Source organism: Cervus canadensis, chromosome 1 (assembly GCF_019320065.1).
Source record: "Cervus canadensis isolate Bull #8, Minnesota chromosome 1, ASM1932006v1, whole genome shotgun sequence".
In the NCBI taxonomy this organism is placed as follows: domain Eukaryota; kingdom Metazoa; phylum Chordata; class Mammalia; order Artiodactyla; family Cervidae; genus Cervus; species Cervus canadensis.
In genome coordinates this window covers 125,356,862-125,375,291 of record NC_057386.1, presented here as the reverse complement: position 1 = coordinate 125,375,291, position 18,430 = coordinate 125,356,862, and the positions used below count along the sequence as shown (strand labels likewise).

Genomic DNA, 18,430 nt, shown 5'->3' with positions numbered 1-18,430 from the left:
CTGGTCTCAGAGGAGAAAATTACTACAAAGAACATCATTGGCACAACTGGTTAAACTGTAACAAGGACCATAAATTCAAGTATGCAAACATAAATATATATGTATTTTATCAATACTGTATCAAAATTGTGTCTGATTTTTATAATTATACTGTGGTCCAATTAAGACAAAAATCTTTGTTCTTTGAATCACACACTAATTATTAAGGGTAAAGGGGCATGACACATGGAATTTACACTCAAAGGGTATGGAAAAATGTTATGGGTAAACATATTACAGGGAGAATGATGAAGTAGATGTGGCAAAATGTTTAAAAACTGACAGATCTGGGTGGAGGATACACAGCTAATTCTTTTGTACTATTCTTGCAACTTTTCTGTACCTTTAAAATTATTTCGAAATAGAAAATAATCATATGAGCCTAAAGTCTAAGCATAGGCCACTTCTATTATATAACAGTTCATCTGAAATCATCAATTAAAAGGAAGAATGTATCAACTATACTTCAATTAAAAAAATACTGGCAAGTGAAAAAAGAAAAGATAGACTAGCTGCAAAATAATATTTAAAGGAAAAGAAGAAGTAAACAACTTCATTAAAACTCATCAAATAACAGAAGCTATTAAAATGCTCAAATGTTCCTTCTTCTAAGATTCTGTGCTTCTAATGAGAAGTCATATCATGGCGAGACAAATAATTACCCTCTTCTTTGAGGAGACGCCACTGGCTCACACTCAACAACAGACACCATCAAAGCAAGCACTTACTTCACCAGGTTTGGCGGACGGGCACAGCCATTTTTCCAACAACATGTCCCAGACTTTTTCCAAATTAATTTCATTGACTTCAGCTATTTCTTTAGCAGCTGTGTGAATATCTAAGATATTCAAGATAAAGAATTAAAAAGAGAACCCCAAGTTTTCAATGCAAGATACCAGGGACTCAAAAGGATAGTTCTCCTTGGATGGAAAGATACAAAAAGAGTTTTGCTCTCACCAGGATAATCTTTCCCAGATGAATTCTGAATTCTTTGATTGATGCTGGGATGTTCGTACAGACTGACAATGAGATGCACTGGTTTTCCGATCACTCTTAAATACTCTGCAGTGTTCAGCTTGTGGGCTATGAGCACAGCTTCTGTGCCTGATCGCCGGTACTGAATATGAAGCTTCTTCAACAGAGCTTCAGCTTTTTCACGTGTCTCATCCTTTTAAAAAATTCCAAGCAACAGAAAACTTGTTTTCTAAATCTTCAGTGAGACTAAGAATCCACCTTTATCAATCAAGGTCCCTTCCTGCCTTAGTTACAACCTTAGTATCTACACCAAGCCTCATCTTCTTTCTCCAGTTTAGGTCTCCAACCCTTGAAAACAATCTATCACCAGGGTGGGCTGAAAAGGGATGGAAGGAGGGGATATAGGTATACTTAGGGCTGATTCTCACTGTGGTACAGCAGAAACCAACACAATGTTGTAAAGCAAGTATCATCCAATTAAAAATAAGTTTTAAAAAATAAATAGAAATGTGGACCTTAAAAAAGCAGCAGAGCCTGCACCCTAATGCTCATAACAGCATTACTTATAATAGCAAAGATATAGAAGCAACCTAAGTGTCCACTGAGAGATAAATGGCTATAGAAGATATAGTGTGTGATGTGTGTGTATATGTATATTTAGGAATACTACTCAGCCATAAGAAAGAATGAAGCTTTGCCATTGGCAACAACATGGACAGACCTGTAGGGTATTATGCTGAGTGAAATAAGTCAGACAGACAAAGACAAATATTGTATGATATCATCACTTATCTGTGAAATCTAAAAAATACACGAGTATATATGCAAAACAGAAACAGACTCACAGATAGAGAAAACAAGCTAGTGCTTACCAGTAGGGACAGGAAAGCTGGGAAGGGTACAAGAATAAGAGGCATGAACTACTATGAATAAAGTAAATAAGCTGCAAGAATATACTGTACAGCACAGGGAATATAGCCCAATATTTTATAATAACTATAAACAGTATAACTTATGAAAATTTTGAATCAATATGTTGTACACCTGAAACTAATATTGTAAATCAGCTATACTTCAATTTAAGAAAGAGGAACTTTCCATTTTACAGTTCAGACACACCTGAGATGGGATATTCTGAAGCCACCTCTCGGCTAAATACAGGCAGAATTTCAAACTGGACATCTTGAAGGAACCTAAACAGATAAAGCAAAGACTTAAAAGAAAATCACAATCCTTTCAAGAAAATGTATTTTAGCCAAATTAGCCAGTTTTAAAACGACAGAAAGGCATACTCATAGTAAAAAAAAAAAAAAACAGCTTAAACAGGACAGAAGGAGACAAAGTAGGAAGCACAGTTCACAGATGGCCATCTCTTAATCTTCTATTCCCATTCCCGAGACCTCGACATTCTGCCAGAAGTTCTCTGTGTACAAGTGTGCACGCATATGTACAAGCATTTTATTCCAAATGGGATAAGATCATATATGGAGCATAATCTGCTGTTCTCAGTTAATATATATCTAGGATATCTTTCCCAATCAACTACACAGTACTCTATTCTATGAATATTCTTTATTTTTTTAAACCAGTTTTTGATAAATGAGCATTTAGAAAAATTACTTATTTTCAACTTTTGTTACAATTGAAAACATGGCAATAAGTGATTGTGTACCTGTTTGACCATGTGACAGTGTCTAAGGTTTCGTTACAGAAAGTACGTATGACTGGACATGAGAGGGTATGAGTTTATACTCAAGTTGGGCGGTGCCTCTGGCACTGAGCCCCAAGCAAGCAACACTGCATCTTGCTTAAGTTCACTGGTGCCTCTTTTTTTTTTAATGTATTTATTTAGCTGCTCCAAGTCTTAGCTGTGGCAGGCAGGATCTTTAGTCGTGGCATTTGAACTCTTATTTGCAGCATGTGGGCTCTTAGTTCCTTGACCAGGGATTGAACCCAGACCCCCTGCCACTGGGAGCACAGTCCTAGCCACTGGACCACCAGGGAAATCCCCTCACTGGTGCCTCTTTAACATATGACAGTGTTACAAGGGAGGACAGGGGGGCAAATATATTTCTTTACTTTTATAAAAAAAATTTTAGCCATGCCACGCAACACGCGGGATCTTAACTCCCTGATCAGGGACCAAACTCCTCCCGCTGCATTGGAAGCATGGAGTCTTAACCACTGGACTGCCAGTGGAGTCCCATACATTTCTAAGCTATCATACTTCTTCTCCTTAAAAGAAATGGAAGGAAATGAAAGGAGTATAATCTTTTTTTTTACAAGTTACAAAAACAACACAGCCAACCATTTGAAGACCAATTAATAAAAGAATCCATACCTTCTGGGACATCCTGGGCAAGACTGATGGCGATGGCTACGGCCCACTCTGGGTTAACTATGGACAACAGGTAGGATTCGATGGTTTGAGTGATCTTGGCTATCTCCTTGTTAATCATTGTTGAGGATTTACCGTGTGTTAACTGCAGGAGCTTGGGCTTCAGCTTTTTTTCAAAAACGTGTTTGGCTGTAGACACATACAGAGTGTCCAGAGAGAACTTCAAAGAAGGGAAAAGTTATATGACTGACTTATATGCTCACTTTTACGGGCTTTACATAAATTTTTCTAGAGAGGTGCTGAAAGAATTATAGAGCAAAGATATGACTTTCACGAGTTTTAACCCATTACCTTCATTAATTTAGAAACTAAGAGCAAGGTTGGGAAGGATTCTTCACTGAGTTCTGTAGCTGGAAAGGAAACAAAGATAGCATGATTTACCTACGTAAAAGGTTTTGGCTATTCAGGACAATTCAAAAGAGGTTAATGAACATACAGAGAATTTTCCAGAAGCTCTGTGCTGTGCCAAAGAATATTAGGTGAAAAGGCAGTCTGGTTTGGGCAGCTGATGGCAAAGTTATGACGTGCTCCAACATATACTGATGTTCTAGGTCCACTGGGGGAGAAATTCTTCTGTACGACTTCAAGTGTTTCAGAAGACTTAGTGCCTGTATTAAAATAAAAAGGTTTATTCCTGTGAGATTAAACTAATCGTTAAGCGTTTTATGTTTACAGAATACCATTCCTGGGACAGTCTCTCCTCATGAAGATGATGAAAACCTTTTGTAGTTTTACCTTTAAAACTATTACATTATTTTTCTAAACCATAACTTTTGTGATTACTAAAGAAATTACACTAATTTCGACTGGAAATTAAACCACTGCAACGCTGTTGCTGGTGGGATGTCTTATACTCTAGAGTTCGAAGTTCTCTATACTCTTTTCAAATAGTTTTAGATGTACCTTAAAAATACTCGATTTCACTTTAAGTACATATGCAGTAGATCTAAAATGAATCCTCTATGTCCTCTTTTAGGGCTTCCATAGCTTCCCAGGTGGCTCAGTGATAAGGAATATGCCTGGTAATGCAGGAGACATGGGTTTGATCACTGGATCAGGAAAATCTGCTGGAGAAGGAAATGGTAAACCACTCTAGTATTCTTGCCTGAAAACTCCCAAGGACAGAGGAGCCTTGTGGGTTACACTACATGGGGTGAGAAAAAGTTGGACACAACTGAGTGTGCACACATGCATCCTTTTTTAAGTTTATATCTTATATTTTGGGGGGCCTGTATAACTTTTTTTTTTGGTTGTACCAAAAGGCTTGAAAGATCTTAGCTCCCCAACCAGGAACTGAACTCCGGCAGTGAAAGTGCTGCATCCTAACCACTGGAATGCTGGGGAAATCCCTGGGGCTTGTACTTTTTAAATCAACCCATTTTCTTTTGATTTTTAAAAGCTAATTTAAGAAAATATATAAGCTCCTATGACCAAAATTTGTAAAAGAATAGGAAGTTACTAAAAAAGTGTTAGTTGCTCAGTCGTGTCCCACTCTTTGAGACCCCATGAACTGTAGTTCTCAGGCTCCTCTGTCCATGGGACTCTCCAGGCAAGAATACTGGAGTGGGTAGGCATTCCCTTCTCCGGGGAATCTTCCCGACTCAGGGACTGAACCTGGGTCTCCTGCATTGCAGGCAGATTCTTTACCATCTGAGCCACCTGGGAGGAAGCCCAGTAAGTTACGGCAAGTACTCAAATAGAATTGAGTCCAGGACCTACCTAATATAGAAAGCTAAATCTGATTCTGGGTCTTACGTGCTTTGGGATTTTTTTGCCAGATGACAAATATTTTTTGCCTTAATTCTTCTAAATCAGTCTTTTAGTGGCTTTGTACTTTTGGCAAGTTTTAAATTGCCCCAGTAGAGCAAAAACTGGATTAAGATAGAACGTGGAGAGGGGACTTCTCTGGTGGTTAAGACTCTGTACTATACTCTGTACTTCCGATGCAAGGGGTGCAGAGTCGATCCCTGGTTGGGGAACTACGATCCTACATGCCACGAGGAGTGGCCAAAAAATAAAATAAAATAAAATAAGATAAAACATGGAGAATAAAAAACTCTTTTTACTCTGTATCCCTTTAAAGAAAAGGAAACAGAGTAAAAAAAATGTACAGTTTCAAGGGAGCTCAGAGAACAGTTCAGAAAGACACCAAATAAAAGTAATTTTAAAAAATGATCCAAATTAAAAACATAATTTTAAAATCTATGATATATTTGTTATACCTGATTAATATTAATGTTGGTTATCTTCTCATCAGCTCTTTCTATGACTTTCAGGACGACTTCAATCATCTCATAGTCATAGGGATCCAACTGCATAAAAACAAAAATACATCAAAACTGAAGATGTTGCCAGGCTGGTTGATGTTGCCGGTTATGTTCATCGGCACAGATTATAAATATAACACTTCAGTAAATTACCAGATTAAGTTAGATTATTCTTTTAAAAAATGAACTAACATTTTCTCATCTCTAAAGTCAACTCTTAGAATAAACACATGTGCTTTAAAACATTTTGAAAGCTCTTTTTAAAAAAAACCTGTATGAGGAAAAGTTGGTTAAATAAAGAAAAATGTTCTTAAGGGACTAAAAGCCTAGAAAAATAAACATATCAAAATTTTACAATTTTATAAGATTTTTAAATTAAAATTCTATTTCTGTCTTTTATGATGAGAAAATTAGAACAGGATAAAACTGACCTTTTCTTGGAAATGACATCATTAAGAGTGTGGGCCCCCAAGTAAAACCTTTTCAAAGGACTTCATTCCAGCTATAATCACATACAAGCTACAAAATCTAGCTGGGTGGTATCTACATATGCTTATAAAAAGAAAGGAAATATTTCCTTTGTTCCGTTTCTGCCCACATACCATTACTTAAAAAAACAATTTAAATGCCAACTAAATTCACATGAATAATAACACTGAACAAAGTGAGAAGATGATTTCTATAGTACCTATAGATTTTGAGCTAGTCTATATTATTTTTGGTTGAATTACAGACAAAACTTTAACTGAAGTATTTCTTGTAGTCATATAATTTTATTTCCCCATCCATCCACCTTCATTCCCCCATCAAACTACCCCTTGATCTCAAAGTTCCAATTCTCAGAAGATCTCCAAAAAAAGAAAAAAAAAAGACAAGAGCACAAATACACTTCACAAGTGTATAAAGATATTCCTTGAAACAACTTACAGGAATCAAAATTTGCAAACAATGTAAAAGTCCATTCATAAAAGCCTGGCTAAACACAGGATGTCTTATCCACATAGTGGAATAATAAATACATATCTGCCAAAAATGGGAGAGATGTCTATTTATTGACATGTAAAATATGTTAAATGAAAAAAAGAGAGTAAAAGGATAGTATATTTAGTCTTTAAGGGATTAGATCTGATAGAGTGCCTGATGAACTATGGACGGAGGTTCGTGACATTGTACAGGAGACAGGGACCAAGACCATCCCCGTGGAAAAGAAATGCGAAAAAGCAAAATAGCTGTGAAAAGAAGAGAAGTGAAAAGCAAAGGCGAAAAGGAAAGATATTCCCATTTGAATGCAGAGTTCCAAAGAATAGCAAGAAGAGATAAGAAAGCCTTCCTCAGAGATCAACACAAAGAAAACACAGGAAAACAACAGAATGGGAAAGACTAGAGATGTCTTAAAGAAAATTAGAGATACCAAGGGAACATTTCATGCAAAGATGGGCTCCATAAAGGACAGAAATGGTAGGGATCTAACAGAAGCAGAAGATATTAGGAAGAGGTGGCAAGAATACACAGAAGAACTATACAAAAAAGATCTTCACGACCCAGATAATCACGATGGTGTGATCACTCACCTAGAGCCAGACACCCTAGAGTGTGAAGTCAAGTGGGCCTTAGAAAGCATCACTACGAACAAAGCTAGTGGAGGTGATGGAATTCCAGTTGAGCGATTTCAAATCCTGAAAGATGATGCTGTGAAAGTGCTGCACTCAATATGCCAGCAAATTTGGAAAACTCAGCAGTGGCCACAGGACTGGGAAAGGTCCGTTTTCATTCCAATCCCAAAGAATGCTCAAACTACCGCACAACTGCACTCATCTCACACGCCAGAAAAGTAATGCTCAAAATTCTCCAAGCCAGGCTTCAGCAATACGTGAACCGTGAACTTCCAGATATTCAAGTTGGTTTTAGAAAAGGCAGAGGAACCAGAGATCAAATTGCCAACATCCGCTGGATCATCAAAAAAGCAAGAGAGTTCCAAAAAAACATCTACTTCTGCTTTATTGACTATGCCAAAGCCTTTGACTGTGTGGATCACAATAAACTATGGAAAATTCTTCAAGAGCTGGGAATACCAGACCACCTGACCTGCCTCTTGAGAAACCTATATGCAGGTCAGGAAGCAACAGTTAGAACTGGACATGGAACAACAGACTGTTGTTCCACAGAAAAAGGAGTACATCAAGGCTGTATATTGTTCACCCTGCTTATTAAACTTATACGCAGAGTACATCATGAGAAATGCTGGGCTGGAAGAAGCACAAGCTGGAATCAAGAATGCCGGGAGAAATATCAATAATGGTATATTTTGCAGGTGACCCCACCCTTATGCAGAAAGTGAAGAGGAACTGAAAAGCCTCTTGATGAAAGTGAAAGAGGAGAGTGAAAAAGTTGGCTTAAAGCTCAACATTCAGAAAACTAAGATCATGGCACCTGGTCCCATCACTTCATGGGAAATAGATGAGGAAACATTGTAAACAGTGTCAGACTTTATTTTTTGGGGCTCCAAAATCACTGCAGATTGTGACTGCAGCCATGAAATTAAAAGACTCTTACTCCTTGGAAGGAAAGTTATGACCAACCTAGATAGCATATTAAAAAGCAGAGACATTACTTTGCCAACAAAGGTCCGTCTAGTCAAGGCTATGGTTTTTCCAGTGGTCATGTATGGATGTGAGAGTTGGACTGTGAAGAAAGCTGAGTGCCGAAGAATTGATGCTTTTGAACTATGGTATTGGGGAAGACTATCGAAGAGTCCCTTGGACTGCAAGGAGATCTAACCAGTCCATCCTAAAGGAGATCAGTCCTGGGTGTTCATTGGAAGAACTGATGCTGAAGCTGAAACTCCAATACTTTGGCCACCTCATGCGAAGAGTTGACTCACTAGAAAAGACCCTGCTGCTGGGAGGAATTGGGGGCAGGAGGAGAAGGGGATGACAGAGGATGAGATGGCTGGATGGCATCACCGACTCGATGGACATGAGTTTGAGTAGACTCCAGGAGTTGGTGATGGACAGGGAAGCCTGGTGTGCTGCAATTCAGGGGGTCGCAAAGAGTCAGACACGACTGAGCGACTGAACTGAAGTGAAGTGAACTGATATTTAGTCTAAGATCTACGGTATACCGAACTATTAACTTTTTATCTATAGGAGTGGGATTATAGGGAAATTTACTTTTTGATTTACACATTTCTCTGTAGTTTGATCTTTTTCAAAGAATGTGTGCTATTTATAAAAGTCTGGAAAAAAAGGGCTATTTTTATTTTTGGGGGGAAAAAAGACAGGAAAAGTGCTGTATTAAACTATAATTAGGAATACAGAAATCTAAAATTTTCTGAAAATACTTTACAAAAAAATATAGGAGTTACTTTTCCAATTTGTTACCATATATCTGATTAGTTAAGGGTAGGAGGGATGTTAGAAATGACCCCGACGCATTCATTTTGCCATTCATCTACCTTATGCAGTATTCCACTAAGACTGATGACCAAATCTTTCGTGCTCGTCAGTAAAGGAACCATTTCGAGGGCTTTGGCCAGGAGTTTGGAACGCTGCTGCTTTGTGGACCCCGTGCTCACGTCTTCCTGGCTCTGGCTGGCATTCGTGTTGTGGAGGAGTGTTTCAATGAACAGCTGAAGGGCCGAATCAGCATCCAGCTGAAACGTGCTGAAATGAGTATTCCGTTACACGTGAATCTCCCAGAACGCGTGCCTTTCTAGACAGAGCTTCTCACAGAAAACTCAGGTTTACATTATCACAATTTTAAAGTCATTTCCTGAAATTCTAAAGGTCATCTAAATTTATTCAGTGGGACTGCCTGAGGCAAAAGAGTCACTGACAACCAAAGAAAAATCACCAACACCATGTGAGCATAAAGATGGTGAAATGAGCCTGACAAAATTAGAGCTCTTTAAATTTCACAAAAGAGGTCAATACCAGAAAACAACAGGCAAAAATCTACCAGTTTAAATTAAAAAAGAAGAGGGAGTGTGTGTACCTCATTCTGGCTTTGCAGCAGTCCAAATTGAAGAATGGCAGAGTTTTGTTACATTGGAATACAGGTAAGTCAGAGCTACTTAGAGCTATGAGTAGCCTCCAGTTACTGACTTGCAAGTCCAGGATGGTGACAGCCAGGGACAATACTCCCCACCATCCACAAGGACAACGAACTAGATCCCTGTCTGGTGAGGAAGGGCACTCAGCAGTCTCATTATCAAGAACTCAAGATTCTACTCATCTGTCACAAACTGGCTGAGGGTTACGGCATCCACAGTATTTTAGAAATGATCACTTATTATCTGATTTTGAGCAGGGCACTTGATAGGGTATGTTCACTCATACGTAAATTGGTGATAATATACAATAAAAATGAAATGAGATGATGTGTGGAAAACCACTTTGAAACTAATAATGGACCAGATTTAATATCTAAATTTATCAGGCAGATAAAACTGAGGTGTAAATTATAAATCGTTTGATTGTTCTCGCTACACTAAGCTGTATCTATAAATAACATTTAGTCTTAGATTTTTTTTTAAGTTATTTTTTTAAAAATTTCTCCCTAAATCATACTTTCCACCAATTTTAATTTAAGATTGCTTTGAGCCCCTAAGTTGATCTGATACAGAAGTTTACTTGTTTGGAAGAAATCCCAAGCTTCTCTGATCATGTAAATGGTCTGGATTCTGGAACAACCCAGATTCCCGGGCCTCAGCCCAGATCCGCCGAATCAGAACCAACAGTGGGACCCAGGAATCTATTTGTAACCAAGGGCCCTAGGTGATGCTTATCGTGAGGCAAGCTGGGAAAACACTTAACAGTAAGTTTAAAAGGTGATATATAAGAGAATTTAATCTGGTTTGGATTTACTCAGTGTGGGGCTGAGCAAAAGAAAACACCACAGGTCATGGGTCATATGTAATAATCATTGTTAATCACTGCGTTCTCTCATTAGGATTACCAGTTTGTTACGCTAACAGCAAAAATACTATTGAGATTTAAAGAATTACCTGCAATATTCCAGAATGACGCTTGTGTCCATATTTATATTCTTCACGAGAGCTTTGATGAGGTCTTTCTTGGTGAGAAAATGTTGCCTGAAAACTGGCTGGAAAGAAATCTAGAAATAAAAAGAGCAAAAGAAAAAACCTGCTAAACTGAAATGTATCAGAATAAGGGTACCATCATGTCATGCCCTTTCACTGTCCACTATAGAGAAACATTTTTCTACAGCTCCTTCAACTTTTACATTACTCAAGCTGAACATCACTCTGAAATTTCAGGTCCAAAATCTCTCAGTCATACTAACCCCTGGTGCTTCATCACTAAAGTATGGCAGTTAGCAATGAACAGTCTCATTCTGGAATAGGAATGAGGCTTCAAAATACATATTCAAAATATATTCTACAGTGGTTCCATTCCTGATAAGTCAACTATTTGCAAATAAAATAAAATGCTTTCATTCATAGTAAAGAAAACAGGATTTTGCTCTTGTAAATTGAAAAACAAGGGCCACTTACTGCTCCCTGGGAGGAGTTGCTGAAGCTAGTATACCTGTATTTATATTTACATATATTATCTTTAACCTACTAACACACAAAAAAGTATGAGGTTAAAGGGCAGGCCTGGAATAGCTTTAAATGTCAATTAATACTAGATACATTCCTAATGAGATGGCTTAGTAGATGAAATATCAAGCTTCTAATTTACTTAAAAATAGAGCAAAACGAAAATGAGGCAAAAAGTCCTTATTTCTTTGAGATTGAAAATGTGGGTACTTCATATACCTAAAACTTATGTGCCACAGTTTATATTTACATATAACTCTCCAAAGGGCTTCCCTGGTGGCTAAGTGGTAAAAAATCTGCCTGCAAAGCAGGAGACGTGGGCTTAATCCCCTGCAGGAGGGCAGGGCAACCCACTCCAGTATTCTTGCTGGGAAAATCCCATGGACAGAGGAGAGGAGTCTGGTGGGCTACAGTCCATGGGGTTGCAAAAGATGTGGACACGACTAAAGTCACTGAGCACGAGCATGAGCAACCTCTCCAAAAGGAAAGGACAATAAGTCCTTTGTTTTACATTTTTCAGCTGGGTAATTATCAGAGTGGATGAAACTTCACAGCACTTGAAGAATACTCACACCAAGTTTACTAAGACGAATACCCCACCAGGCATCAGTACTGAGTTCACAGAACTTAAACTTCGTTTCTATTTCCTGACAGAGACTGGCCAACTGAGAGCCCACCAGAGATATTGCCTAAAAAGTTAAAATAGAATTAAAATTAGGTTGCAGATAGAGACTGTTTTAATACTTTTTATGCAAAACTCAACAATAAAAACCATAATTTTCAGTCTTTCCTTATGGTAACAGTTGGAATGTTTCATGTTGTTTTGTAAACCATCATTACTTACACTTAGGTAATAACTGCTTTGGTAATTTGGCTTTCAGTGTGATGCCATAAATTTAGTCTGGGTTTCTTTCATAAGAAAAGGCCCAATTTGAGCTATCCTACAAGTAAAATCCCCACAAAGGGCAAATTTTAAAACAAACATTAAAGACAAGTTTTGCATCCATTAAACTTGTCCTATGAAAAAGAACTGGCCCGTGAATCTAAGGTTTCAAATACACTAGAGTAAGTATAGGCAGTGAGGTTCTGTGGCTGCATACAGATTTAAGAAATAAAAAAATACAATTCCCTGGGTTGAGCAATGCTTAGGACCTGCATATGCAATCTCTGGAGTGTCACTAGTTAAGGAAAAGCTGGGAGAAACCATGTGAGTTAGCTTGATGATGCTTCTGCTAAATCTGAAAAATATGGTGGCAAAGCCAGTTTTATTTCTTTCGCTAAATCTTTAATTCTTCAGGAACCAAAGGTGTGCCTCCTTAGGTCATACCAATATTTTGTCGTAATTCTGCCACGCTTTATCTGTGAGCTTCCAGAGATTCTCAAAGACTTCTTTTTGTGGTAAGAGAGTGCAGTACCCCAGTGCCAAGTCGAGATCCACCAGGCGACAATTAAATACCTGTAGGGAGAAAGCACCTGGAGAAGCAAGTTCCTCACAATTAAAACAGAATTTGGTCTCTAAAGGCTGATTTGCCACTAAGTTTAATTTTAGACTCTAAGAAAGAACAAGCGTTGCACAAAAAGTTATTTATAGTAAAACAGTTCCAACTTGCTGCTTAGGTTTCATGTCTTTTATCACTATTACAAATTTAAGAAAAGCAACTCCAACAAGTTCTATGTGACAGAGCACCCTTACCTTCAAAAGCAACCAGGGTGAGGACAGTGGGGAGGGAGAGGAACTCAGCACAAATACTCACTTTGTACAAGAGAGTGGTGGCATTTCCCCTGATAAACATAACAGCTTTCTCTTTCAATTCCATAACAACGTGCCTGGATTTAACTAATGGGGCGTCTTCAAACAACTTCTAAAAAAAAGAAAAGAATCCTCAGGTCTATTTCTATGAGCACTTTGAAAACTCTTCTTAAATATTAAGGGAACTTTGAAAATTCACCATGATATGCAAACAGCACTGTCATTTAATCTATAATGACAGAAAGCTGGGATGTGAAGGGGAATTAACTGGGAAAGGACAAAAATAGAGCCTTTTAAAATACTCTGTACCTTTATTATAGTGTTGGTGGCAAGGTGAAAGTACATTGGTTGACATACTTAAAATACGTGCATTTTAATTTTGAAAGCTATACTTCAATAAAGTTGTTTTTTTAAAAAAAGAAAAACTGGCATTTAGTAAATATCAATAGAGTAGTAGAAATGAATGCAGTTCCTTCTGAGACCAGCTTCATAAGCAAGATATCAATAGATAGCTTGTCTTCTAGAGTCTTTTCATAATGTTGTCAGGTAATAATTATAATAGTTTGGGCCACAGTAAAAACAAAGAGCAGATGGACAATTTCCGATAAAATGCAAGCATACATTTTTGTAGATGTTCAACAGATGTTTCCTAAACCTGGCAAATAATCCATTTCCTTACTACAAAGCCAAATGGGAAAACATGGGCCCTCAATTCATGTAACAGTGCTTTTGTATCTATATTCTTGCAAACTGAAAGTATTTGTTCTTAAAATAATACCTTTTCGCTCAAACTGGCATTCATGAAGCTTGACATAGAGTGCTGAAGGCAGGTACCAAAGGAACCAACCACAAATTTTAGGGCCAGTTCCCACTGGCTAGATTCCTGAAGGTTCTGAAGCAAGGCAGAGATGGAATCAATAATAGGTAATATCAGGCTGTCTCCTGTGAAATGATAAAAAAGAATTTTACTTGAATAAAAGTATTTTAATCTTTAGATTTTTTTAAAAACAAACAAAATCATATTTAGAAACTGTTTTCAGGGACGGTCTACTTCTTCAATGCACATAATAGTCATAGAATTGGTTCTCAAAGTTAGTAAATGAGAGTTAACAAGAGGCCTGACTGAAACCGGAAAATAGCTAAGTACATGGGTATGGAGGTACTTTGATTTTAACTTGCTTATTCTGAGATGTGTTAAGTCATGAGTTGAAGAAAACCACTTCTCCACTTGGAAGACCAAAATGTAGAACAGATTCATAAAAGTTAACACTAGATAAGCCAAACGACCCACTCTCCTGACTGTTTGGAAGAGTAACAATGTAAGAGTAGTAACTAAGAAACTACACTAAGGACATTGTATCAGGTTCATATTCAGGATTTCAAGAACTTTCTGTACTGGCAAATTTACAAAATTGAAACACAGTGGTTATACGTGTCTGATGCCAAATACCTTCACTGGTGAAGCAGTATGGTAAACTCGTAGAATCCAAGGGATATCTGTTGTTTTCTAGAAAAGAGAATAAACTCAATAACTCTTTTATAGAACACATAGTCCCAAGGATACTTTAATATTGTGCTCTTATCCAATAACGTCCTAAAGCAATCTGCTACTTAAAAAATGCAAGTATACATACAGACAAATACACAGAAAAATGTACATCCAGACCAAGAAACAGAACACTATGAGCTCCCAGAGGTCACCCCCTTGTCTCCTTCTGGTCAACCCCCCAAGAGTAACCACTATCCTCATTTCCAACAGCATGGCCTCCTTATAGCTTGTTCTTTATGTAAATGAAATCATACAATATGTATTTTTATTCCTTGCTTCATTTGCTCAGCAGTATGCCTACAATATGGAGAAGGGCATGGCAACCCACTCCAACATTCTTGCCTGGAGAATCCCATGGACAGAGGAGGCTGGCGGGCTATTGTCCATAGAGTCACACAGAGTAGGATACAACTGAAGCAACTTAGCACACATGCACTCATGCCTACAATTGATTCATCCATGTTACTGTGTGTAGCTCCAGTTCCAAACCCAGAAATACACAGGAAAAAGATATTACACAGATGAGATTTACCAGCCAGAGGTACAAGTGATGAAATCAATTCATAGATGACAGGGAGCACCATCTGTGACTCGAGAACTATTCCATCTTCACTGAAGAAGTCACAGTAAGACCACTCCTCATACGGATCTTTATGAGTTCCGAAAGAAGTCTAAATGTCAAAGAGTACAGAAAACACATAGATAAGGACACTGTGGGACACAGATACCCTCTTCACTGAGTAGAATCCAGAATCAGATCTATTAGAGCCAAATGTAATTTTAGCCAGACTATAAAGTTTGTTTCTTCTGATCAAGGGCTTAAAATAATGCTGCTTTAAGTTAAATTGTTGCTCAGGGAATTTCCTGGCAGTCCAGTGGTCAGGATTAGGTGTGTTCACTGTGGGGGTCCGGGTACCATTCCTGGTCGGGGTGATCCCACAAACTGTGAGGTAAAAAAAAAAAAATTGTTACTCTGGACAATGTCCAGAGATGCCATGTTTGAGGCCCCCTGTTTCAAAAAGAGTATAAATTAAAGCCAAAAAATGTGTGACTAGAAAAGAGAAGTGGTCTCATGATCTTAAGTAGTTCTCTGGTGCAGAGTAAGAAAATACAAGAGGTAGATTCAGTATTTTTCTAAACTATGCAAATAATTTAAGAGTGGTATATAATGGCTTGGGCTGGGGTTTTGTTTAAGGAAAAGAAATTCAAAGCAATTTACTTTCATGAGAATTCCACAATCATCCATTTGACACTGTCTGGAAAGCTCTACTGCCATCAAAGTATATTTACAGAGTTCTAAGGCATCCAGCAAAAAATCTGAAAGTGGAGAAAAATCATTAAACTATTATTTCATGTGTTTAGAATAACAACAACAACAATAAATCTTTTTAATAATTACCATTCAAATTCTAAGACAGGCCACAAAGTAGAGAGAAAGGTTTTCACATAGCTCTGACTACCCTAAATAATACAGGTCAATATTTTTCTTAAGCTTGACTGGAAAGTAAGATCAGATATGGGGAGGCAAGGAATTTCACCATCCCCTGAAAGTGAGTATTGTCAACAGTCAGAAATGACATTGTTGGGACTTCCCTGGTGGTCCAGAGGCTAAGCCTCTGCACTCCCAATTCAGGGGGCCTGGGTTCGATCCCTGGTCAGAGAACTAGATCTCACATGCTGCAACTAAAGACCCCACATGTTACAACTAAGACCTGGCACAGCCAAATAGATAAATATTAAAAAAAAAAAAATGACACTGCTAACTTTGGAAATATTTTAAAATAGTAATCCCCACAGAGATTCAATTATAAGTGTCCCTTTGTGAAAGGGGGTAATGATCTCTCCATATCTCCACATGTCCAACTGTAAGGGGATAGCATTAGCTAGACAAAAATGGAATGAAGCAGAGAACATAGAACTATGTAGATTATAAATCTTGTCACCTGGACTGCAGATGGTGGCAGCCTGGCATGCAAGGTCGTGTATCTCGGAGGGAAGATTCAGACCCACAGGCACTGTCATTGGAACACCACTGGCCAACATGTGACACAGCTTCTGACACATCAGGAACAGGAACTGCCCAGTGTCAGCGTTGCAGTGATATTTAAACAAGTCCCTTTGGAAGAAAGCAAGTATCACAAGTTAGAACACTCACATGGAAAGCAGAGGTGTTTGCCTTACTTAGATTAGTATATAATCACTAACAACATGTACATTGTCTTTAAATGTTTTCACAGTATACAGTGAAAACTTGCTTGGGGTACTGTTGTAGTGCAAGAGGATCTACACTCAATGGCTCAGTTATCTGAACCATTCAGATACTTGGGGGGCGGTCAGTTGCTAGACTTCTATGCCCCCTTTTTCTGACCCAGGTGACCAAGACAGGCTCTCAGGGTGAGAAACCAAGAATCATTTCTGTGGAAGTGAAAGGGTCACCAGCCCTACCTATCTTTTTAAATTTTTTATTGCTTGTTGAAAATAGGCTTATGGCTTTAAAAAAAATGCTGATTAAATTATAGCTGCTTTACAATGTTGTGTTAGTCTGTTGTGCAGCAAAGTGAATCAACTACACATATACACATACATATGTGTACATATATCCTCTTTTTGCTTTTTGGGATTTCCCTCCTGTTTAGGTCACCACAGAGCAGAGTTCCCTGTGCTAGACAGTAGGTTTCCACTAGCTATCTACTTCATACATAGCATCAACAGAATATATGTGTCATGTCCATCTCCCAATTCACCCCCTCTCCCCCAACCCCCTTGGTGTCCATATGTTTGCTCTCTACGTCTGTGTCTCTAGTTTTGCTTTGTAAATAAGATCATCTATACCAATTTTTTTCAGATTCCACATATATGTGTTAATATACGGTATTTGTTTTTCTCTTTCTGACTCACCACCAGCCCCATCCTTATCACCAAAGAAATAAATGAAGTCGGTGTTCCTTTCAGATGAGCTGTATGATCTGGGGACCAAGAACCCACCTGCATTTTCTCAATGCAGCTTCCACGTCCCCATCACTCAAGGCCCTCAAGGTCAGCTCGGCTTCTAGCTCTTGCCTGGACACCTGCAGGGTCAGAGCCTGTCGGTGCAGCTTGGACTCGGCGCTCAGTCTCTGCTCCTTGGCGGCCCGGGGCTCTGCTGGCCTCCGGGGTTTGTGTTTGGCCTGTGCAACTTGGTGAGCTTTAATGTGCTGCTCCCGGAGCTCTGCTACCAGGGAACTATTGCTGTAATCTTCAAATGAAAGAAAGACCTCAAAGTTCTCCTGCAGCAAGGCAAGCAAGACAAAGCCCCATGTCTATTCAGTTCATCCATGGTTGAACATCACTGGTGTGTCATGAACCTCTTTTTTCTCCCTTGTAAATTAAGAATTTAAGTCTCTATATTTCAAAAGTAACTTATATAAAGGTTGAGACAGGGGAAAATATTACTTTAACCCAGGGTTTTTCTACCTTCAGCACTGCTGAGTGTATTTGGCTCAGTAATTCTGTTGTAATTCTAAACCTACTGTAATTCTAAACCTAACCCTGAACAGAAGGAGAAAGGGGTTAAGTTTGTGCAATTCCACCCTGGCAGCTTGAAGAAGCCAGCTTTGCTCTTTTCTGTAATAACTCCTGGTTGGCTTCTAACTCCAGAACTAGGATTTATTTTTCCGACCCAATAAAAAAAGTCCTCCTGAAGCCCAAGGAAGGGCACCAAGAGGCAGTGGCAGTGAGGGAACGTTTTTCTTTGACACCACACTTTAGAGCAGGGTTTCTCTATCTGCCAGATAATTGTTTCCTGCAGAGGCTGTCTGGGTACAAGAGGTTGTTTAGCAGCATCCCTGGCCTCTCCCCCACTACACCTGACACGAGGAATGTTCCACAAATAGTAGCATAACTAAACACA

At 38.5% G+C, this 18,430-nt stretch overlaps 1 protein-coding gene across 2 annotated transcripts in view; it reads right to left on the bottom strand.

The window, feature by feature from the left end:
• Positions 1 to 18,430, bottom strand: part of KNTC1 (kinetochore associated 1) — a 73,072-nt gene that overhangs the window by 13,616 nt on the left and 41,026 nt on the right. For both annotated transcript variants that reach the window (XM_043441745.1, XM_043441756.1), the window contains exons 34-51: positions 17,527 to 17,807; positions 16,485 to 16,657; positions 15,761 to 15,858; positions 15,074 to 15,212; positions 14,443 to 14,499; positions 13,771 to 13,934; positions 12,997 to 13,104; positions 12,570 to 12,698; positions 11,815 to 11,931; positions 10,685 to 10,794; positions 9,134 to 9,341; positions 5,635 to 5,724; positions 3,849 to 4,020; positions 3,704 to 3,762; positions 3,356 to 3,572; positions 2,134 to 2,207; positions 997 to 1,207; positions 768 to 877 (exon numbers count right to left, since the gene is read on the bottom strand). In XM_043441745.1, coding sequence (XP_043297680.1) covers positions 768 to 877; positions 997 to 1,207; positions 2,134 to 2,207; positions 3,356 to 3,572; positions 3,704 to 3,762; positions 3,849 to 4,020; positions 5,635 to 5,724; positions 9,134 to 9,341; positions 10,685 to 10,794; positions 11,815 to 11,931; positions 12,570 to 12,698; positions 12,997 to 13,104; positions 13,771 to 13,934; positions 14,443 to 14,499; positions 15,074 to 15,212; positions 15,761 to 15,858; positions 16,485 to 16,657; positions 17,527 to 17,807 — 2,517 coding nt within the window. The remainder of the gene's footprint in view (positions 1 to 767; positions 878 to 996; positions 1,208 to 2,133; positions 2,208 to 3,355; positions 3,573 to 3,703; positions 3,763 to 3,848; positions 4,021 to 5,634; positions 5,725 to 9,133; positions 9,342 to 10,684; positions 10,795 to 11,814; positions 11,932 to 12,569; positions 12,699 to 12,996; positions 13,105 to 13,770; positions 13,935 to 14,442; positions 14,500 to 15,073; positions 15,213 to 15,760; positions 15,859 to 16,484; positions 16,658 to 17,526; positions 17,808 to 18,430) is intronic.